At 39.1% G+C, this 24088-nt stretch overlaps 2 protein-coding genes across 2 annotated transcripts in view; one reads left to right on the forward strand and one right to left on the reverse strand.

Annotated features, from left to right (window-relative positions):
• LOC306743072 (adenylate cyclase type 6-like) overlaps positions 1-16408 on the forward strand; it is a gene marked incomplete at its 3' end in the record, with an annotated part of 29340 nt that extends 12932 nt beyond the window's left edge. Inside the window, exons 3-23 of the mRNA XM_079225553.1 lie at positions 6409-6558; positions 7930-8051; positions 8793-8904; positions 9156-9283; positions 9378-9536; positions 10353-10494; positions 11021-11149; positions 11236-11264; positions 11372-11519; positions 11985-12082; positions 12651-12738; positions 12836-12952; positions 13041-13199; positions 13337-13512; positions 13871-13897; positions 14012-14038; positions 14143-14275; positions 14481-14744; positions 14837-15041; positions 15151-15275; positions 16280-16408. Coding sequence (XP_079081679.1) covers positions 6409-6558; positions 7930-8051; positions 8793-8904; positions 9156-9283; positions 9378-9536; positions 10353-10494; positions 11021-11149; positions 11236-11264; positions 11372-11519; positions 11985-12082; positions 12651-12738; positions 12836-12952; positions 13041-13199; positions 13337-13512; positions 13871-13897; positions 14012-14038; positions 14143-14275; positions 14481-14744; positions 14837-15041; positions 15151-15275; positions 16280-16408 — 2667 coding nt within the window. The remainder of the gene's footprint in view (positions 1-6408; positions 6559-7929; positions 8052-8792; positions 8905-9155; positions 9284-9377; positions 9537-10352; positions 10495-11020; positions 11150-11235; positions 11265-11371; positions 11520-11984; positions 12083-12650; positions 12739-12835; positions 12953-13040; positions 13200-13336; positions 13513-13870; positions 13898-14011; positions 14039-14142; positions 14276-14480; positions 14745-14836; positions 15042-15150; positions 15276-16279) is intronic.
• A 4715-nt stretch (positions 16409-21123) lies between these two features.
• Positions 21124-22537, reverse strand: spmip11 (sperm microtubule inner protein 11; the record flags this gene model as incomplete). Its single annotated transcript, XM_079225605.1, has 4 exons — positions 22408-22537; positions 21477-21650; positions 21267-21390; positions 21124-21172 (listed from the first exon to the last, which is right to left on the reverse strand). Exons 1-4 carry the CDS (start codon positions 22496-22498, stop codon positions 21124-21126), a joined length of 438 nt encoding a protein of 145 aa, XP_079081731.1. The 5' UTR covers positions 22499-22537.
• Between the last annotated feature and the right edge of the window lie 1551 nt (positions 22538-24088).

Raw genomic sequence — 24088 nt, forward strand, 5'->3', positions numbered from 1 at the left:
ACAGGAATATTAAGTCAGGAGGTGAACATTATACCTGCATACAAATTATAGCAATTTTTTTGTAAATCAACAGCTTCTAATCTGACTGGCCGAATGATTGAAAGGTGTCTGGGTAAAACATATCTGTTTAAAGGGATTTAAAGATTTTGGTCCACAGATTCATTACATATTATTATATATATATATATATATATATATATATATATATATATATATATATATATATATATATATATATATATATATAAGCTTATATATATAAGCTTCTGAACTTTTCATTCTGCCAGCTGACTTGTATAGGGTCTGAGTACATGCAGGGGTAAAGTGATACCTGGTGTCAGGGGGAAAATGTTAAGATCTCACCTTGACCTGCCGATTTTTTTCTTCACATTTGCATGCATGTGTATGTGAGCACATACACAAGCACACCTTGCTGGGTGTTGACTGTGTATTGTTGAATAGGATGGAGAGCCGGATGAGAGGATTAACGAAGAGGTCAGGTCACCTACTGCTGTGTGAACATGCCGTGGAAAAAAGGAAAAAAGATCCTCGGCTGACATTCTGCCAAAAGGACTGCGCACTATCCAGAAACCTCCGCTAGTTTGATGAAGATCTTTTGGTTTGAAATGGATTTGGCTTGTTGAGTGCAGACTATTAGTCACATCCTACTGTCTGTGAGAGGCGTTATTCATTATTTCATTGCACAGGCAGACTTTGTTTTTCCTGTTGATGCATTTTTCTTTATGTGAGACCTTTTAACCTGCAATATTAGATTTTTACGAATTTGGCGTTTTGTTTGTGGCCATTTGGTGAATAAAAGTCTACATTGACTCTCTTTTAGCTTTTAACAGCTGCTTGTTGCGGGAGCAATGAGAGTGAACTGCAACAGTGAGGTTATGGGCCAGAAAACTAAAAGTATGAGCTAAAAGATGCAAAAACCTTTTTTAGAGCTGAGGGAAGCTGCAGAGTTTTGTGATAAGTATCAGTGGGTTCATTGCTACAACCTCTCTCATAGCCATGTGATCCATTGTTTATATATCTATGTATTGAGTTGCTTTAAATCTTATTCAGGTACATTAGGACGCTGTTAAATGTCCCATCTGTCCACATTTGCTCTCACGTTGCTCTCTCCTCCTTAAAGAACATTCTTTCCCAGTCTGATGACCTTACTAGTCAATGTTTATAGACTCACTGTCAGGACCAGAGACTTCCTGCTAATGTAAATGGCTGCTGTGCTAAATCCATCATCAAGGAGGAGAAACATTATAAATAAAGTTTCTAAATGTTCCATTAGCGCTCGTCCAACTCAGACGGGATCTTCAGAGGGGTGTCACGAGGTGTAGAGTGGTGATGGGTGTTGTGTTTGGATGTGGAGGGAAGGTGAAGTGTTGCTGCTGAGGCATTACCAATGATGGACAGGAGGATATCACTTCTTTGTTTAGACATCTGTTTTTTCTTCTCACACCACCAGTAGCCATGTTCTTTTTATTATTGTTAATCAGTCCACCACTTTGTTTCAGACAGAAATATCTCAACTGTCTGGTGGATTGCCTTGACTTTCTGTACATGCATTCATGGTCCCCAGAGGATGAATCTTATTGACTTTGGTAATCCCTGACTTTTTTTTTTAGCACCACTGTTTAGTTTACATTTGTGGTTTTGACTGGATGGCCGTGACATTTTGCACAAACCTTCATGTTACTTTTTCTGTAGCACCATCATCAGTACTTAATACCTGCAAAACTCATTCCCATCAGCCTCAGGTGTACTGTGTGTTTTGTGCTAACTGGAGAGTGTTTAGCATAGCATGCTAACACACTGGACCAAGAGGATGAACATGATACACATTAAACCTGCTAAACGTCCTCATGTTGGCGTTGTCTTTGGGAGGATTTAGCTTAAAGCACAGCTGTGCCTCAGAACAACCCCACAGTGAGCCTTGTGTCAACATGCGCATAAGATGCGACGTCACAATTATAATGCCAAGTTATATTTAAGCTATACAATAGATTTATATTCTGAATAAAGTATTTTGCAATAGTATCTCATGATAGGGGTTGGATTTTCTCACTTTTTCAGGTAAAGTTTTAAAGATATGTTGAACTCATGTGCACAGTTCATGTATTCTTATCATCTTACTCTTTATGAATATAATTGTGCAATTATTAACCCCTTAACATCCAGTTTTCCACTTCAATTGTCCACCTTAAGGTTGTGAAAATCATCTTCTTTCACAGTATTGCTCGGCTTGTCCCAGCTCTTCATTGAAGCTATATGATGTTTACAATTAGTTAGGGATGCATGATTTTTACAGCTACACCATTCCATCATATGGTAATATTGTTGATTTATACACATTTCCCCAAAACAATATTTTTATGTATTTGGTATCTTTGTAAACGTTTGGACACATTTCAATTTTTTTTCACAAGTGTCGGTGTCAGTTTTCCGAACTACTTTATTTTTCAAAGTAATTCATACTTTGTAGTTTTATTTTTACTTAGTTATGGAGGTATTTCAGATATGCAGCAGACATTCTTTGTTAAAGCACAGAGGTGGTCATTTATTCAGCGATGCATCCATGGAGCCATGTTGGTCATTTATTGATTCAGCCTTCATATCCTCCCTAAGCTGTTGGGGGCTTTTTTGTGTGTGGAGAAAATACATTTTAATCTATGTTGTGTGTGTACTGCCGTTTTGCCTGTTCTGTCTAGATCAGAGCAGCTCTTACATAATGCCATTTTGATATCCCGGGATTAGGCTGAGGTCCTCTCCACAGACCACTTACATCATGTCACCCAGAGGGGGAAATGACGACTGCGTTTACTGCAAAACAAAACAAAACTATGTTTGTCCAATGACGTGCTGTTCAATTCCTGGTTTATTTCTGTCTCCATAAACCGAACATAACCCTTTTAGTAGGCCCGTAATCATATTGGTAACACCGTCATGAACTCCACCTGACAGGGAGTGAGCAAAGCAGATCGTAATGCATAGCGGCGTGATTATAATCGCGCTGGACCAAACCAGCACCGCGCAGGATAAGGCGATAATAAGTCGTGACTTTTTAGATAAATGAGCGTGTTGTTGAGCCCAGAGGAAGCAGGTGCAGCGGCCCCTTGCACCGGGAGCGTGGCGGCGTGCACAGGTAGCAGGTAAAACGCTGCCAAGCAGAGCTCCTAAAGAGGTGGAGTGCTGCTGCGTAAACACAGGACCTTTACTGTGTGCTCTGCAAACCCACGAGCCCTGGCCCTCTTGAGAAAAGCAAGCAATTAGTTTTGAAGCCTGTGGGCTCGGACACACGGCGTGTGACACTGTACCCGCGGGAAGGGAATCTCGACTGATAAATACTTACAGTAGCTGCGGCGATAACACACGTTAACGTCTCTGACTGCACACACACACACACACACACACGGAGGCCGGCGGGAGGATTCACCTGCACACACACATCCTGCTGCAGGTTCCACTTTTGTCTCTTGGCTGTTTTTGCTTTATCAGTGAGAGTAATGTAAACAGAGCTGAGCGCTCTGAGCCATCTGCCTAATGTCACTGTGGCCCATATCTGTCCTGCTCTCGCTCTTTTTTTTCTCTCTCTCTCTCTCTCTGCAGATCTCACTCACTCACACTCTTTTTACTCTTGTCATGCCCACATTGTCTTCTTCCTTCCTCGTCCTGCCTCCTTACCACTTATTTCCTTCCTCAACATCTGTCTGTCTTTCCTTTTATCGCTTGTCCATTATGCCGGTTGTCTGTTTTACACCACGCCTTGTTTGCTTTATTTTTTTTTAACTCATCCATCTGTTTATATTCTTGATGCACCTTTTATCATCTTTTAGTATTCTCATTATAAATGTTGTAGCCGCTGTATATATTTCCATTATAGCATTGTCTGGGTGTTTACTGGATCCTGATTGGCTGCAGAGTATCCATTAATTCATGATAATGTACACTTACTAAGTAGTTATTGTGACACTGCCTGTTCAATGTTCTAAAATATTGCACTAGCTACATTACATGAAATAAATTAATACATTTGAATATCTTATTTACAACAAGTGCAGTCATTCAGAGATATCTCCCGTTGTTGATAATGCACAAAGAGGCGTTCATTATCAGGAATTAATGGACAATGTGGAGGCCAGAACCGTCTGACACATAGTTAATAATTCATTCATTCATAATGCAACATGAGCTGCTTATGATAGCAGACCCATCTTTGGGGATGCAAAAAGAAGATAGTTTTTGAAAAAGACTTGTTCTGATACTTTTCTTTATTTCTGAGGTTTTGCTATACGTTTTTTCTTATTTGTATTTCTAATTAATGCAGCAACAGTTCTCTCCATATAAACCTTTCTGATTCACTGGAAACATGTTTTTAAACATGTTTTTAACAACACCCCATAATTTATATTTCTGCTCTAAAGATACTGTGATTATGACAAATTTAAATCAGATTAAAGTTCAGTAATCCTGTTGAATGTCTGCAAGACAAACAAACCATCATTTACAGTGATTCATTTCTTATGAAAATTATGATGTTTTTGGAAAGATTTGTGGAGCCTTTCACCATCCATTCTGTTTAGTAAATGTTGTTTAAAAGACAGGTCTAATGTAATATGTAATATATAATACAATGTGCTGTCAGTTAGGTCACTTAATCAGATAATGATTGATCTGAAAGAAAACTGGGGAACTTCTACATTTACTTGAAGAAGTTATTTTTATGGATAACTTAAGAAACATGATATACAGTATCACCACAGAGAATAACCATAAAACTAAATTAAATGTAAATTGTCTAAATCATTATCTATTGTTTGGCATTTTCTCTTCTGACACTTTTGACCCAAATAAGTGAGCAGCTGATATATGAATGTTGTTGTGGTGAAAATACTTTTATTTAGTATCTTTGGACAACGACTATTGAGATTAATAACATGAGAACGCCTTAAAATAAAGGAATTAACCTGTATTTACTCGATTAAAGAAAGCTTGTCATTCAGATTCTGATACATTAACCTCTTGGCCTGTGGTGTGTTTCCATTTCTACCCAGAAGATGTCAGTATGTTAAAGGTTCTGGCCGCATTCCGTGGGAATATTAATCATAAATACTTGAGAACGAAACAAAATGGGAAGATTAAAAAGGAGACTTTCTTTGTGAACTAATCTCATGGAGGGTCCTTTATCTGTGGGCTTCTTCCTGGTGCACATCTTCATGTAATTGTGTTGAGTATTGTGAGTAGATTAATTACAAAGACGTGTGTCCAGCAAAGAAAAATCAAACTGGTTTGTTTAAAAGAATTGAATATTATTTCATATTTACAGAAAGTTATGATGAAAGTCTTGGGAGAAGTCTGTGTCAGACTGATTGTCCAGTGACTGTGTAGTGAATTGAAGTGTAATCGTGTGGATTTATTCAAAATGTCCTTTATGACATCGTTTACCGAGCAGATTATTCTCCGTCATCGTAGATTCTGATTGGTTGATTTGAAGGCCGTAAGCTGCAGTCACATTGTGAGAGAATTTGTTCCTAAATCTCTGTCTTTTGTTTTTGCTCGGTGGATGCATCTCCGAGCGTGATCCAGGAAACAGACCAAAGATTTAAACAAGTTTCTCTCACGATTGTCAACTGTTTTTCCTCAGAGAGCCCAAAATCACAGTGTGCAGGAGCCATAATGCCCAAAGAGTTTGTTTTGCGTCTCTCGGGGGAAACAAAAAGGACAAGAATGTTTGAGAAATGAACATTAATCACGTGACGCGCAGAAAGAGTGCAATAAAAGCCCGTCACCGGTTCATGTTTTTATGGAAAGATTTTCCGGGAAAGACCAGCACTTGAGCTGATCTCTATCTGTCGTTATCTCTGTCAGCATCGCTGCTTCTTTCATTGTCAACAAAACCCGTTTGTATGACAATCAATCATATAAAATATTTATTTACACAATTTAAATGTGTGTTTTCTCTTTCAGTAATGACTGAGGTTTTGATTCATGGAACCATGCTGTTCCGAAAGCAATAACAACAACACTGGTTCATGAGATATTTACCATTTGTCTAGTCTGATGAGAAAGTATTTTACTTTACACCTGCTTACTTTTATGCTTAAATCCTGATTCATTCACTCCCCCCAATGCCTCACAGGATATACATAAATTTTTAAATACTTGTTTATTCTGTCTGTATATATTATAGTGCTATTGTGGATTATAACTGTTTTATTACTGTTTTACTGTTTACTTATATGTATTACTCATTTTACTACTATCTCTTGCTGCTGTAATCCTGCAATTTCCCCACGGCGGGACTAATAAAGGATTATTTTATTTTATCTTATCTTATTATCCTCCGTTCTTCCTCGTACCTTAAGCTTGACCGCCTCTCCCCTCCCTCCTCTCTCGTCTCTCCAGGTGAGCGCTAATGTCCTGATCTTCCTGTGCACTAACATCATCGGCATCTGTACCCACTACCCCGCCGAGGTCTCCCAGAGACAAGCCTTCCAGGAGACCAGAGGATACATCCAGGCCAGGCTACACCTGCAGAGGGAGAATCAGCAACAGGTATAGGCCTAATACACGTTTGCCAACCCACAATGCAACACACTCTCCAGGAGCCTCAGTTGCACCAGAACTATCTCCATTCACAAAAGATATCTTGTGTTTTTCAGAACAAATATCATCTTGTATTTGTAGATATTCTCTCCAGATACATAAATTCATATAATGCAATAAAAGTGCTCATCTTTTCTCCCAAAATTAAAATTCTGCGTACGTCACTGCATGAAAACTCACTGGAATCATTTGAGCCTGAAGCCGGGGATTGAGTCACTGTGGATACTGTGGTTCGGTCACATGGGGCTGATAGTCGATGCGCTTCATAATGTCAGTTCAGTGAGTCAGTTCACTTCGAAAAAGGTTAATTTACATGTGAATACAGCAATAATTAATGTTTGGCGTTTAGGCATATCGGATTCATCTTTGCTTTTCCATTATGGTTTTTTAAAAATTTCATTTGGGTGCTGTCAGTGGCGCTGTGTCCCCTTTACCAGCTCAAGTTACTCTGTTATTAACTATTAGTTATTACTCACTCATGATGGAGCGCAATTATTCACTGCTGTTTTTTCTTCTTCTGCCACACAGATAGATAGATAGATAGATATGTTTAGCTATGTCCTCCTTCCACACATAATTATAATAACTTAAAACTTAAGGTACAAATTTGAATTAAAATTAAGGTTACAAAAAAAGTGCTATAAATGCAAATAGTAAGAACATTTATATAATATAAGGCACAGCATTATGAGAACAGTATTGCACAATCAGTTTCTTTATTATCCAGTTATCCAGTAGAGGACTAATTTGTTGATAAGATATTTAAATATTGATCCAGCTAACTACGATATGCTGCTATGACAGGTAACGTTATGACATTAAAACAACATTCATCACGCTCATTAGGTTATTTTTTTTAAATGTTTGTCTTGATCACAGACAACAGCGCTGGGCTTCCTCCTCTATCATAACGTTACCGTAGCAGTTAGTCGACTCATAAGGCTACAAATTAAAGTAACTATTATTTTATTAGGAATAAATGACCCATCTAGAATAAATGTAACGGTAATACAACTTTTAATCAAACATCGCCTCGTCTGCCGCCGTGAGTCACGACAGATAGCTTTTCATCTGAGAACAACTCCCATGATCCCACGCTGCGTCACAAAGTCATCAAATTGTGTATTTGTTGTTGTTTTGATGGGGGGGGGGGGGGGGGGAGGGGCTGTGCATGTCGGTCTAAAACTCAAACATGTTGATTAAAATAAACACACACACACACCCTCACACACACACGCACGCACATATACAATAATATTGTGAATGACACAATCTACATTTTGTTTCTTTTTTTGTGTGTGTGTCTGTGTGTTTTTCCAGGAACGTCTGTTGCTTTCAGTGTTGCCAAGGCACGTTGCCATGGAGATGAAGGCTGACATCAATGCCAAGAAGGAAGACATGATGTTCCATAAAATCTATATCCAGAAGCACGACAATGTCAGGTCAGCCGGGACGCTTGGCCTCAGCGCTGCATTTCCTGATTTTCTTTTCCCATGAATTAAAATTTCAACTGACTTTATAAACCTAGTTTTCTGTCTTCGTCGGGTTATTATTATTATTATTTTCTTCTGTGTAAGACGCCCTTTAGGCCCAGTCACGTCTTCCTGAAAACATACAAATTGGGTTCGCTGAATTCCAGGAAATTTAACACGACACGTACTTTTTTCCGTAACTCGTCGCGAGAATGATTCACAACACATTTGCACACGCGCGCACACACACACACACACACACACGCTTATACAAGTGCGCTCACAGAGTCATAAGAGGGTAGAGTGGTTTGGCAGAGTGGAGGCTAATTAACACTAGTGAGGGAATACTTAATCACCAGCAGCCAAGATAAGATAATCCCCAAAGATGGAGAGCTTCGGCACACATTCAATTACAGCACTGAGCAAACACACAGCCCCTCTGTCCCTCACACACACACACACACACACACACACACACACACACACACACACACACACACACACACACACTCTGGCACATATCTTCTTCAGAGTTTAAGGTCAAACTTCCTGCCTCTCTCAAAGATAGTAACAACATGCTGCTGATACAGTGCTGCTGTGTAGGGCCGAAAAAATATAATCGCAGTTCTTTAGAATTGCAACGTTGCCGATGTTAAAACTTCAACACCGGACCTCATGCTTGTCTTCCCTCCTCTTTTATGTCGTCCCCAGTATTCTGTTTGCCGACATCGAGGGTTTCACCAGCCTGGCCTCCCAGTGCACGGCTCAGGAGCTGGTCATGACCCTCAATGAACTCTTTGCCCGCTTCGACAAGCTGGCGTCGGTAAGGATCCAAACGTGCCCGTTGTGTTTTCTTAAAAGACTAGTTTGACATTTCGGAACATAGCTTTAGAGGTGCTGATAGTTTCCAGATTCTGGATAACTGATTCCAGTCATCACAGTTGAATAACACAAGCTAAATCGCATCAAGATACGACAGCTACCAAAATGCTATTCCTTTTATTTAAGTCCTCAGATACCTTTTGGACCCTTGTGATCTTCTCTCTTCCTTTTTCCCCCCTCTCCCTTTCTCAGGAGAATCACTGTCTGCGTATTAAAATTTTGGGCGATTGTTACTACTGTGTGTCCGGTCTGCCTGAACCCCGCGCTGACCACGCCCACTGCTGCGTGGAGATGGGCGTCGACATGATAGAGGCGATCTCGTGAGTGGGAACGGTGTTTGCGCCAGTATATTTTGGGGGGTATTTTCTTGTTTTTGGTTTGATTCCACTGATTCTGTGGGCCGTGTGTCTGCAGGCTGGTGCGCGAGGTGACGGGGGTCAACGTGAACATGCGCGTTGGGATTCACAGCGGGCGAGTGCACTGCGGCGTGCTGGGACTCAGGAAGTGGCAGTTTGACGTGTGGTCGAACGATGTCACGCTGGCCAATCACATGGAGGCGGGAGGCAAAGCGGGGTGAGGGCCATAAACACAGCTTCACAATCACACGTCATAAAAAACCATCACAGTGTACAACCGCTATTAACAGAATTTAATTTGCTTTAGAACCACTTGGGTAGCACTTTATAATAAGTACACACTATTTAGCATTAGTAAAGCATGAGTAAACACTTAATTCATCATTTATAAAGCATTGTTCCAACATGAACACTTATTAGTAACTCATTAGTAAGCAATTCATGAACACAGTTATAAATGTTTTAGTAAACACGTTTATAAAGCACATGTTAGTGCATCATCTATAAGTCCTTTAATAATTGGTTTGCAATATATATCACTTAATTTACAAATGGGGAATCCATAATTTACAAAGTATGTAAACCCAACAATGAAATGCATAATACTCAAGCTTATTAATTAAGAATAAAACATGATATCTGTGTTTATGAATTGCTTACTAATGAGTTACTAATGAGTGTTTATGTTGCAACAATGCTTTATAAATGATGAAGTAAGTGTTTACTCATGCTTTACTAATGCTAAATAGTGTGTAGTTATTATAAAGTGCTACCAAAGCATGTTCACAAGGATACTTTATAACCAATAAAGTTAAATGGGTTAATTTAAGATACTGTATAATTGTATATGTTTCTGACTAGTTCATATATAAATACACATATAATATGAAGATACTTCTCTGTATTAAAAAAAGCACAAATATAATGTTGCTGACCGATGTTGTATGGGAATTCTGCAGCTGCTGGGTATGTTCAGAAGAACTTCTGGTTCTGCATGCACCAACAAACCAATAAATCCCGTGTCTTTCCGTAGGCGGATCCACATCACTAAGGCCACCTTGCAGTATCTTAACGGAGACTATGAGGTGGAACCCGGTTTTGGGGGCGAGAGGAACGTGTATCTGAAGGAGAACAGCATTGAGACCTTCTTGATTCTCGGTTGCAGCGAGAAACGGGTCACAGAGCAAAATCAAATTGTGAGTAAATATATATTTATGCATTTTAAAACATACATTACCTTTATGTATAATTGTTTTGCTTGAAAATGTTATGTCTATATTTCCATTTTTCTAATCCTTATTTATATTTGAATTGTTATTTATATTATTATCATGATTATTGCACATACTTTGAGGAACCCCGCTTCTGCATTTCACTGCACGTATTTGAAATACGAGTATGTGACAAACACATCTTTGAATGGAAAACATGAAATATAAGTCGGTCATCATGTGACCTTTTAATTTGGATGACAATGTGCTTACCCGTATTTAATGTCGTCGGCATAATCTAAACAGAGAGAGTGGACACATCTGTGAAAATAGAAATCTTTCTAGGTCCTGAACTGACCCTACGCTTCCCTTTTGTGGGCGTAATAAAACAAAACAAAATAGCTCTTCTAGTTTACTTAGTCCTTTATATTGTTATTGACTGTTGTGTGAGAACAGTTGGTCACGACTTCCTGCTCTTCCCTCTGAGCAGAAGGAGGAGAAGGCAATGATGGCGAAGATGCAGCGGACGAGAGTCAACTCCAACGAGGGTCTGATGCCGCGCTGGGTCCCCGACAGAACCTTCTCCAGGACCAAAGACTCCAAAGTCTTCAGACAAATGGTGAGACTCGACCCCAACACGCTGGTTTCTCGCCGGGCTGCAGCTTCTCTGGGAGAGTCATAATGTGTGTCTTTCTTCTTCTTCAGGGGATTGATGAGAGCTCCAGTAAAGACAAGTGAGTGCTGCTGCTGTCGTTGTTGTTGTTGTTGTTGTTTACATGTGTGCAAGGCGGATGCGCCGCTCGATTTGATTTCACGAACAACGTTTTATCTTTTTTTGCAGCCGCCACGTTCAGGAGGCCATGAACCCGGAGGACGAGGTGGACGAGTTTCTGGGGAGAGCCATTGACGCTCGCAGCATCGACCAGCTCAGAAAAGATCACGTCAAGAAGTTTCTACTCACCTTCCAGACGTCTAGCCTGGAGAAAAAGGTTCAGACGGAGACCTGATATTTTTCATTTCATGTCTCGATAACGATATATGTCAGAATATAGCATGTTTTATGTTAATTCAATACTCTATATGAAATAATAATAAAATATATTTCTATTAAAGCATTCTAGTCCTGTGTGAAATAAATACTTGACCAATGAAAATAATTTAACAGAACTTAACAGATTCAAGTGAAATTATGAAGATTAAATAGATAAAACATGTCCAGCCATACACTGGCTTTGTTTACATGCATGCACACAAATACATACGAATTTTAACTGAAGAGTTCAATCAGATTTACAATTTAGACGACGTAATTGCATATCACGATATCTCGATATATGGTTTCATCACGATAATGTGACGATACATTATCAGAATTATCATCTGTGCTTCTTCAGCTTAAATATAATTCATGCGCTGGCCGGCGGCTGCTCATATGTGACTCTCTTCTTCTGCAGTATTCCAAGAAGGTAGACGATCGTTTTGGAGGCTACGTCGCGTGTACTCTGCTAGTATTCTGCTTCATATCCTTCATACAGATTGTTATCTTTCCACAGTGAGTACTTCAAACATTCACATGCCAGTATGTACTGTGTGTTTTTACGGTTGCTTTCACACCTGTGGTTTAATTTGTCTGGACTGAGATAGCTCATTGGACCATTTTTGCAACTTTCCTCTGTGTTTGGACTATTAATTATCATCATAAACTCTTTGAAAATAAAAATACTGCAACAATACTTCATATTTATTAGAATCAGCTTTATTGGCCATGTGTGTCTATACATTTGATTCCGGTTTCACGTGGCTCTCATCGTACATATATACATATTATATACAACAAACAAGATAAATATATTAAAGACAACAGACAAAAAGACAATTAAAGAGGGGAAAGTTGCTGTTTTGGATGCGTGTCACGTTTTCATAATGAAATTCTAAAATACAGTCAAACTGCTTTTCCCTTTTAGCGAATGTTCTTGCCTGAATACACAGTCTTTATTTAATGCTTAAAAATATATATCTGCTCTCACACTGTCGCGTTCCAAAACAATTGATTGACAGCTTTGACGTGAAAGCACCCTAAATGTTTCTCCATAACCGTGTTTATGTTTCCTCCCCTGCAGCACCCCGATCATGCTGGGAATCTACATCAGTATCTTCGTCATTCTCGCCAACATCCTTTTTATTTGTGCCATATATTCTTGCATCAAGGTAGCACAGCTTTTCAAAACGCACAAACAATATATTCTGCTTGTACGTCATTGGCCGTTGGTTTAAATGTGTAAATCGTTCCCGTCCCTCTTTGTAGCTCTTTCCAGCTGCAATGCAGACCGTTTCAAAGAAGATTGTCCAGTCTCGCACCAACAGCACCCTGGTTGGAGTGTTTACCATCATCCTCGTTTTCATCTCTGCCTTTGTTAATATGGTGAGATTAAAGAGACAGGCAGACCGCATACACTGTACATATATGTTGAAAACCATGCTGAATATGTGTGTGTGCGTGTGTTCTGCAGTTTGCCTGTGACACCATGAGTTTGGAACAATGTGTTGCCGAGAAGCTGAACACCACTGCGGCGCTGGTGACGCCCTGTTTGATCCGCAGCTTGAATGTGTCCGCTGAAGGGGGTCTGGAGATCTGTCCTAACCAAGGCCCCTCCTGCCCTTTCCCCGAGGTGAATTCATTGTTCGGGTTCCCCGTGCCACTGGTCGAAGCTTTTCAAAAAGAGGAAGAGGAAATGTCACATTTACATTTGTTGTTTTTTCGAGATCTCTTGTCAATAACGCCTCTCTTTGTGACGCGGCTCTCCAGTATTTCAGCTACAGTGTGCTGCTGACGCTGCTGGCCTGCTCGGTGTTCCTGCAGATCAGCAGCATAGGGAAGCTGGCCCTCATGCTGCTCATCCAGCTCACCTTCCTGCTGCTGGTGGAGTGGCCACAAGTAGCACTATTCGACAACGCAGACCTCTTTGTCACCTCAAATGCCATGTAAGTGCCACAGGCTGTGGAAAAAATGCTAATGAAGAGTGGGGGTAGGATAATGTTGAATTAATTAAACCAGGTGGCTTGTTTCCTGTGTTGTTGATAGAACTTCAATACAAAAGTGTTTTAAAATTCTTATATTCCCCAAATTAAGGTCTTAAAAAAGTATTGTTTTGGTACCAGTATTATAGTAAAATAATGTATATTGCACCCATATCAAATGTTTGGAAACTATACCCAGGCATTTTTGGAAGTTGTCCCTATTTGTGCCAGGAATTAAAGCATATATGACTTTTAATACAACATCAAGAGTCAAGAGTTTTGTATATTTCATTATTTGTTCTGTTTTCTTCTTCCTTTTTAGTGATTTAAATGAAACTAGTGCTCAATGGTAAGAATACACATTTGTATTAAGACTCAAAAGAAACACTTTTAACTAATTCATATTATAATGATTTATTACTTAATTTGTATTGATGTTCTTTTTAATGTTTTTTACTTTTAGGTCTAGTTTCAATGAAACTACAAAGTGGTAAGATTACATTCAGTGTTACTTTTGAAGGTTTTTATGTCCTAATCAATCATTTTAAAGCTGTTTCTCTCCATTAATGTGACCATGTGTTCGTCACTTCGCAGCCCATTTGTTGTGACCAAAGTGTCCCTGAGGGTCATGACTCCAGTGATCCTCACAGTATTTGTCCTGGCACTGTACCTGCACGCCCAGCAGGTCGAATCCACCGCACGCCTCGACTTCCTGTGGAAACTACAGGTATGTTCAGCGTCCACTAGAGGGCGTCATCTGACCACGCAATCGCCTCACAATCGTGCAAAGGCTGGAGGAGAGGATGGAGTGGTCTCACAGTTTATTAATGTCTTCAAATAGAATACCCGCAATATTTTCTACACCTTGAACCGTTTTATCACAGCATTCATAAATGCTGAATATATATCTAATAAAGATCTTTCGCTGCCAGGCCACAGAGGAGAAGGAGGAGATGGAGGAACTGCAAGCCTACAATCGTCGCCTCCTCCATAACATTCTGCCTAAGGATGTAGCCGCTCACTTTTTGGCGCGTGAGCGGCGTAACGACGAGCTGTACTACCAGTCCTGCGAGTGCGTGGCCGTCATGTTCGCCTCCATCAGCAATTTCTCCGAATTCTACGTGGAACTGGAGGCCAACAACGAGGGAGTGGAGTGTCTGCGGCTGCTCAACGAGATCATTGCCGACTTCGACGAGGTAAAGTTTGACCCCCCCCTCCCGCCCCGTTTTGACCTTTTTATTGCAAGAAATGGGTAAGTTACACCAACGTAATCGCCATCTGTTCTCAGATCATCAGTGAAGATAAATACAGGCAGCTAGAGAAGATCAAGACCATCGGCTCCACCTACATGGCTGCGTCCGGTCTCAACGACTCCACCTACGACAGAGAGGGCCGCTCGCACATTATCGCGCTGGCCGACTACGCCATGAGGCTGAGGGAGCAGATGAAGTACATCAACGAGCATTCCTTCAACAACTTCCAGATGAAGATAGGTAAGCGAGACTCAAATGTTCGGGAAAGCACGTTAAAAATTCTCTAATGTGGGAACACGGTTGCAGCTTCGGCGATGCAGTGAGGAGTTTTTGTTTTTTTACTCACCAGGTCTGAACATCGGACCAGTGGTGGCCGGGGTTATTGGTGCACGGAAGCCTCAGTATGATATCTGGGGCAACACGGTCAACGTGGCCAGTCGTATGGACAGCACAGGCGTACCTGACTGCATACAGGTAGGTGTCATGGCACAGCCCAGATGAATGGGTTGTGTGTTCATATTAATTCATTTCACAATCAGAATAGGTTTGAACTATGTTGCATTCAGTGGTACACCTGTACAATGTATTGCAATTCAATACGGCAGCCATAAATCTTATTGTTCTCAAGTTTATAGTGTTGAGTTTTTACTGACTGTTGTAAATCTGTACATTCAAGTATGTTTGTTGCTGAGGTCATAGTTAAAGGTGGTATATGAGAAACAATATTAGAAATGCTTCTGAATACAATGCGGTCCAGTACAACAGCACTAACTATGACTTCATTGCTAAAACATATTATTGAATTAACTTTTATTTATATAGCCCGATATTATTAATCCAAACATTTTCCTCAAGGGGCTTTGCAATGTGTACAGCTGTAGCAAACAACATTTTCAGAATGCCCCTTTAAAACAAACTCAAGCGAAACAAAAGACGGACAGACATGCAATAGATATACTGTGAATATAAAATAGGCCAAAGTTATAAAATTGCAGTAAAGACAATCATAACGACACAAATAAACACAGATTGTGATCATATATGAAAAACATGGCATTTAGGTGTGGCCAAACAAAAATGAGAACCACATTAGATTGTTGAGGTGTACCTAATAAAGTGGCCACTACCTGGTAGATTATTGTCAAAACTCATGTGTCACATACTGACACTAGCAGATATAATTTATCATTTTTTCACCACCTCGATGATACATTTGTTATAGAAATCGGTCCCAATGAAGATGTGTAAATATTGACTATAGGAGCTTTAAATGGAGATTTTATTGTCATTATTTTTGGAATAAAGCTTGATTTCTTTTACCCAATTAAATGAGAGAAACTGTTGCCTCCATAAGGCCTGACTTAAGTAACCTTCCAACGTCAATAATGAACAATGTGTTTTTTTTTTACCATTTCATCAGATACATATTTCCACAGTTTTCATTTTAAATGTGCCTTTTTTACCGTTTCTACCCCCAGGTGACGACAGACCTCTACCAGGTGCTCGCAAACAAAGGGTACGTGCTGGAGTACCGGGGGGTGGTTAAGGTCAAAGGTAAAGGCGAAATGACGACCTACTTCCTGAACGAAGGACCGCCCAGCAGTTAGCAGCCGTGGCAACAGCAACGCCGGGACGACGCCCACTTCAGAGACACAGCGCCACCGAGCGAGGACTCACAGCGTGAGCGACTGGCTTAAAAACTAGAGACGCCATCACTTGAATCCCAAGTACGGAGGAAAAAAACTAAACTTTTAAAGACTTGAAAAAGGAAAGTGTTATTGATGAGAGGAAAATGTTCTCGTTTGACCGCCATTTTGGCTCACATACATGTTGAAGGACGCGTGTTTTTCTCATGTCTAGCCTCTCTCTCAGGCTTCTTGAAAGATGCAAAGTCTGTTTATTTAAAACAACGCCTTTTAGCCTGTGTCAAAAGAAGATTAACGCTGTACATAAGGCTACTTTTTATTTTTACTCTCGAGGTTTGTTTGTTTTGTTTTTTTCGGGTAATTTCTTTTGATTTTTTTATTTCACATGAATTATGAACAGGTACTCATACTTTTTGTTTCTGAATTAATTATTTATTTAGATCTTGATGTTTTGTGCAAAAGGTCCTTTATGAAAAAGTGTGAACACATACGTGCACAAATATTCAGTTTATTACACGTTTATAAGTGTGTATGCACATGCATATTTGTGTGTGTATGAATATATGTATAAACTGAGGAGGAATATATTGACCAAAGACTAAAGTATTTACTAAAAGCAAGGCAAGACATGTTTGATATGTTCTCGCTAAAGTCAGCAATGATCACCGCCTCTGTTTTTTTTGGGCAGAAGGCCTGAACCCTCTGTGTTTTGGGCCAACTGCTGCCAGCACAGGCTGCTTCATTGTTTTCATAGAAATATGTACAATTCATTTATTTTGTCTGTCATTCAGGCAGCAAAGCCGATCACTTTAACTTTGAATTGTGACGTTGCCCTTAACCTCGAAAAACTAAATTACTTAAGACGACTAAGGATGTTATTAGAAGGTGATATCTGAAATCTATATTTTTATCTCTGAGGACTAGAAGTAGCTCCAGCAGGGATTAGGATCCTCTTCATCCTCATCATCAGCCCTTACAGTATATCGTCACCGCTGCTCCTTCCCTTTCAGAGAAGTATTTTTTTTGGTGCAGACGGAAAAGGAAGGAACTTCAAAATCAGAGCCATCAGGAGGGGAAAAAAAACCTCGGATTTCAACGCAGTGGTACCACACAGCCGGATTCTTCTATGAAGAAGAAAATAGATGAAGGAAAGAAATATATATATATATTGATTTTTGACTGAATACTGTGCTTTGTAATCCTGAAGGGGCATAACTATTTTCACTGTGAGGTTTTTATGATGCAACAAAAACTGCTTTCTTGCCAAACATAACCGCTTTGAAGCATGTCTGATTGTGGTATCTCGTTTTCATTTTTGTTTGTTTTAAACGTAGGGTATTTTGTATCACTTCTGTATCCATCATTTATATATTCTTAATGTTATTATTATTATTATGATTAATTATTATGCTTATTATGATGATTCCATTCCAATGAAAAGGATCAAAGACCAGCACGCTTTCTTGTAAAATGCCAGTTGTAAAGCTCAAGCTCACTGGTACCAACTGATCAACTGCAGCCAATGAATCCTGCTGTTCAGTCCTAATGTACAAGACAGTATTTCAACTGGCGATGGGTGTGATCATGTATAGTAAGTAATAACCATTAGCTGCCTTTGCAGCAGAACCCGAGTGGTGTATGCTCACGTAAGCATAAGCAGTAAACACACACATATAGACAGATGATTCACTGTGCTTTTTTTGAATTTTATTTATGCCACTACTGCAGTATTGTAAATCTCAGTCAGGCTTTAAGGTGACCTCTCCCTCCCACACATTCACTTCTCAGTAGTAACAAATGACATCCCTGGTGTTGCACTATGTGAAGAGGACAGAATTAAAAACCTATACATATATATATATATTTATTGTATTATTTCCTCCCCCACCTCCTTTCCACACTCAGAAGTACTAATAGCTGAGTTTAATTGCCTTAAGTTAATAAACAAATCATAGAACATCACCGAACAGGAACAGTGCCTGCTTGCCCTGCCTGGACTGCTGATGTTTTTGGATGGAGGAAAAAAGGGATAAGGGCTCGTCGAGAATAATCTCCGGTAAACATTCTCATCGTTGCAGCGACTTTGGTTTTCTCTGGCTTCAACTTTTGTAAATTGGTAGAATCGACCCCCCGTACCCGCCTCCCCGGTTTAGCTCTTCCGACCACACTCGACACCGGCAACCAACAGTTGATCATGTTTGTACCAAAGCCAGCTCACGCAGCCTTTGTGCTATATAGTGGTCCCCTCCTGTGCAATGAGATTTGGCCCTGGGGACAGTAATGTAATAGAGATCACCAATTTATCAAGTGAACTGTGACCAATGAAGAGTGATTCATATAAGCAAAGAGTTTATAGAATGGACACGAGTTTATAAAAAATGTGCATTGTATGTATTCTATTTCTATTTCTGTCCATAGACTTGTGTTGATTGTTAACTCTTGGGATGTTTTGGGGAGGGAACGGGAGAGGGGAGGAAGGTTGTCCCCATACTACTGAAACAGTGTTTTGCTCAGGCCTGATGAATCCTTCCTTATTTGTTTTTGTTTCATTTGTATTTTTCCCTGAGTTGGAGGAGTTGAAAGGGGAGTGTTTTCTGCAAAGTCAAAGGTAAAGAAGAGTTGAGGACTATGACAAAGAGAAAAATAACATTTCCCCTTGAAGAAAAAAAAAATTAAAAAAATCAATGGCTGTTTGTGTGTTCATATATTTACTAATGTTAGTTAGTAATAGGTATTTATTATCTGTGGCTTAAAGGAACAGCGGCCCGTCATACATTATGTAATAACTATGTTATATTTAAAGAATTAGAAAGTGGTTTACTTGTCAATATACACATACTTAATAACCACAAATTTAAAAACCATCAGGATTCTGTGTGAGCTGACGCTGATATTATGTAGTCGTACTGGCTGTAACTGGAAACAACATCCTTGCTTTTGATGTTTTAGAGTTATCCTCACAGGCCACTAGTTTGATTTATTTCACAGATTATTATGTATTATTTAAACATAATTTAGACTCAAGCCTGCAAACAAAGATATTCTCCAAATTAGATGACAGTAAACATACAAAAGAGATGCATTGTTCACCAGTCGCCATTTTTTTTACTGGGAAATGAGCAGATCATATTTGAGGCTTTTTTACAGACACATTGGGGGGTCGGACCACGAGCTAAGTGGCCACCAAAACAAGTACACTGTTACTGATGAAAAGCACCAGAAACCAGAACAAAACCATTATTATCCAGTTGCAGAGCGGTAGGACCAGCAGAATCACTGAGTTCCACTTTGCACCATCTACAGACAAGTTATGGTAAGTAATAGCCTTTTTTTTTAAAACTTTTTTTACACACTGATCTGCCACTTTTGTAGAATTGACTGAAATCTATTAATTCATTTTTGGGATGTTTGATCAATGGATTTCCATGACTTTTCCATGACTTTAAACCAAATTTCCATGACCAAACATTTTGTGAAATCTTGGTGTAAACATGAAAAAGTGAGAACATTTAGTATTTAAACTAACAACGAGAATTCCAAAGCATAAAGTATAAACCTTAAATGACACAAATTAATGAGAGACAATAGTTTGATTAAAAGAATAAACATTTATGTAGATGCCTGTATGTATGCCTGCTTATAATTGGAGCGTCTTTCTTTGAAAAGCATATTCATTATTTCAAACTCAGCGTAAATGAACGACATGAACACATGAATATAACACATTTCCATGACTTTTCCAAAACTTTTGGGATTTTATTTTTTTCAAGGACTTTTCCAGCCTTGGAAATAACCATTTTAAAATTCCATGACTTTAGCAGGTTTTCCATGACCGTAAGAACCCTGTTTGATGCAGTTTAGGAGGGTTAGAGCTAGTGTTCAGATCCAGCCTGAGAATATTGGGGTCTCTCCTTTGACTTCCTGTGTGTCTCTGAGGACCTGAGAAAACCAGCCTGTATCCACCAAGGCCCCGCCCCCTTCAGGATTCAATCCCTCTGCACTGAAATATCTGTGAAATATTAGGAATAATGTAAACATGTTTTCTTTGCCGCTGAGAGGTGAAATGTTCCTGAGCGGCTCAAAGTTTCTGCTGCTTGTGGATTTAAGCAACCATCTACAAGCACTGTTATGTTTCTTGATTTTAGACCCTCGAGTCACATAAAGAACCACATGGTCCAGTTACTAAACTCAACTCTGATTTCAACAACTCACATGAAGACTATTATCTCCAAAGTAATACTTTTTATCTCCTCTAGAGGGCATCACAATTCCACTCTCTGGATAAACCACTACAGGTGTACTGCACTGTGAGAATTGGCAATTTGACAGATATCAAAGTGATTTAAGATATAAAAGTGTTAATACATTTTATTCTTATTTGTGTTTTGTATATTTACTCCTCCACAATTCCTTCATGAAAGTTGTGAGCTAAAAAGGTGAAGACGTATTGTTCTTGGGAGGGAGTTACTCGTAGCTTGCGTGAAAAAAAACATCCTAGAAACCGATTTAAAAGACAAAGATTTGAGAAAAAATCAAAAGTGGATTTGCAACAAGTTTAATCTTATAATTTATACTGATACATATGTGTGTGTGTGTGTGTGTGTGTGTGTGTGTGTGTGTGTGTGTGTGTGTGTGTGTGTGTGTGTGTGTGTGTAATAACTGAAGAAGAAAGGCTGTCAGAAAAGGCTGAACTCCCGGTCTGTTGCTGACATTTCGTTAACAAACCTGTGAAAGCAACAAGTGGATTACACTTGCAGAGATCTACCTTTATATGGGCAAAACAATATATATTTGAATGAGATTTGGAAATGGTACCTACTTTGTCATCTCACTGTTCATTCGGGGAAACCGCTTGATTTGGGTCCACGGTTCAGGACTCCTGGACACCATCCATCCATACTGCTGGTTGGCCGTTAGAGGCGTGATGTACAGCTGTTTAGGGGCTGCACAAGAGAGGAGGAATACAGCTGTGATTTGGATTCTACGTAGTCCACCCGGCCGCTAATGTCTCTTTTCTACGTCCACTCACATCTGGGCGTTTGAACCCGTTTCACCATCTCTTTGTATCGCTCATGGCTCCCATGGTGTATGTCAGCACTGTACTGAAGAGGCTGGTGGTAAATGTTGCACGTGTCTGTACATTGGAGGGGTCCTGGATGTTCTTGAAAAGATGGAGGCAGTCCTGGTTTGATGTTCCCACCATCTGTATAGAGATATGTTACTATAATAATAATAATAATAATAATAATAATAATAATAACTTTATTTATATAGCACCTTTAAAAACAAAGTTTACAAAGTGCTCTACAGAGAAGCAAAGCATAGACATAACTTAAATACCGTTAAACAAAAAGGACCATACCATAAAAGCAATGAATACAACAAAACAAAAACAAATAACCAAAAAGAGCAAATGGAGTAGAAAACAAACAAACAAATAAATAAAATATACAAACAAAAACAGGGAAACAAAATAACTGCATAATAGATCATAAAAGGACAACATCACTTAAAAGCAATTCTATAAAAAATGGGTTTTAAGAAGTGATTTAAAAGAAGTTATTGATTCTGCAAACTATGTAGACTAATCATTCATTACATTAATACACCTGTCACTATTATGAGAAACGCACCAGACCAAGTTAAAGTCTGACTTGTATTTCACCATGATTGTATTAAGCTTAAGATTTCATAAAAATACTGAAATATAACATGTTTTATACATAATCAAGAGCCCTAAAGAAACCCCCAAATGAAGAATAAGGAATATGAGCATCATATGAACAAATACTATCCTGTGCTGTACCAACTTTATTTTTAACGGTGCTTGTTAACGTTAGCTTCTTTTTTTTTAAGCTAACTAAATAGTTTGTAAACGTTGGCTCTGTGCTAAAGGCTAGCAGCTAGCTAGCTTGGCTAACTACAGGTAGTTTAACATGGCGAGGTGCGGCTCCTCTTACCCCGAGGATGAGACGCTGCTCTGGGCCTCACTATTAGGTTATCGCCTATTGGGTTTTGATAACCCAGGTGTGTAACACCGAAGAAGGCCATGGTGAGGCAACGTAACTTCAGCTGCGATAAACGAGAGAGAGAGACTCACACCTTTTGGTTTAGGCGTCACCGTGGCAGCAACAAGCCACGCCCACCCGCGGTGTCTTCTTGAGGGAAATATTTTTTTAATATTATATTTTAAGCAGCAATTGTCGAACCTGACTTTTTTTTTTTTTTTTACAAGATTTTTGCAAATGCACATTCTTAATGTATTGTATTATGCCCCCTGGAAATCTTAACATGAATGTGAATAATGAAGGTGGAGTGTTTATATTGAATTAAACTGGTTTGATCAGTTGTTGCTGTCTTTGGCTGTGCTGACGGGAAGTACAACCAACACATCGAACCTATATAAGGGTTCATTTACAAAAAATAGAAACAGACTTAATGTAATTACTGAATGAAAGCTACGTGCCTGCAGACATAAGAAAAGCGAGCACAGGTGGAGGGGCTCGTTCATCTGCAGCCAAAGTAGTAAGTACTGATTAAAAAATAGATTTTTTTTAATTCAAATTAAGTAAATTATTACATTTTAAATTTTACGTTTTGTAAATTTTTAGATTTTTTTTATTTGTATCTTTTACGACATAAAACCCCAACATAAATTCCTCTTATGATTATTATTTTAATAATTCTCTGCATGTCATCTTTGCTAAAACTTTGTATTATTAACAAGTAGCATGCTGGTTTCCACATTATTTGACGAAGTATGTACATACTTGAACAATGTAAACGAGATGTGTAATACACATTTGTCATGACTATTAGACATGAACCGGGGTGAAGTAATCCGGTACGGTCCGGTGCTACGTACCTGCAAAACCCAAATAAAACAACCCCTTCATGGTCGCCTTCCAACAGGAAAACCCATCTGCAAACGTTAGATTCAAAATAAATTAGATATCTCCGCAAAGAATGTCATGTTTTGTTTTCTTTGTATGAGATTATTTGTAAATTACACGTATTACAGTAGTTACTTTCATTTAAGTGGCAAGATTCAAGCTCATAGGAATAATCAGAAAAATTTACGGGAACACCCCCTCGAGACGGTACAATAACTTTAAATCAGCTAACGTGTTGTTTAAGGAGTAAAACTACAATACGTATTCTGTTGTAGCATCCATTTCGTTTCTACATTACAATTTAACGTTCACGAGCACAGAAAAATCGGAAAAACAATTTCCTAAACCGGGAAATGTGACCACCTGACAAACTATTCAAACAAGCTATTCAACGCATGACATTCTGCTGGCATAGCTGTGTGAATCACTACTTCCTTCATACAGAGAGTGTATTGCACTGTTGTTTACTATTGTCATTATTTTCAGATTATTCTGTGGCACTTACACTATTTGACCCTCATCCCTTTGAATAAACAACATATACTACTGTAAGGAATAACTATCATTGCAAATTGTTAATATATTTCTTCTGAGGGTTGAATAAGTATTTGCAACGCATGTGTTCATGGATGCACCCATGGACATGAGGGCCAATCAAAAATAACTATTAAAGAATAGTACTTGTAATTGCAAGTGCAGGTATACAGTACTACACTATCAGTTGAGAGATTTCAGATTGATTGCTTTT

Source organism: Taurulus bubalis (assembly GCF_910589615.1).
Source record: "Taurulus bubalis genome assembly, chromosome: 11".
In the NCBI taxonomy this organism is placed as follows: domain Eukaryota; kingdom Metazoa; phylum Chordata; class Actinopteri; order Perciformes; family Cottidae; genus Taurulus; species Taurulus bubalis.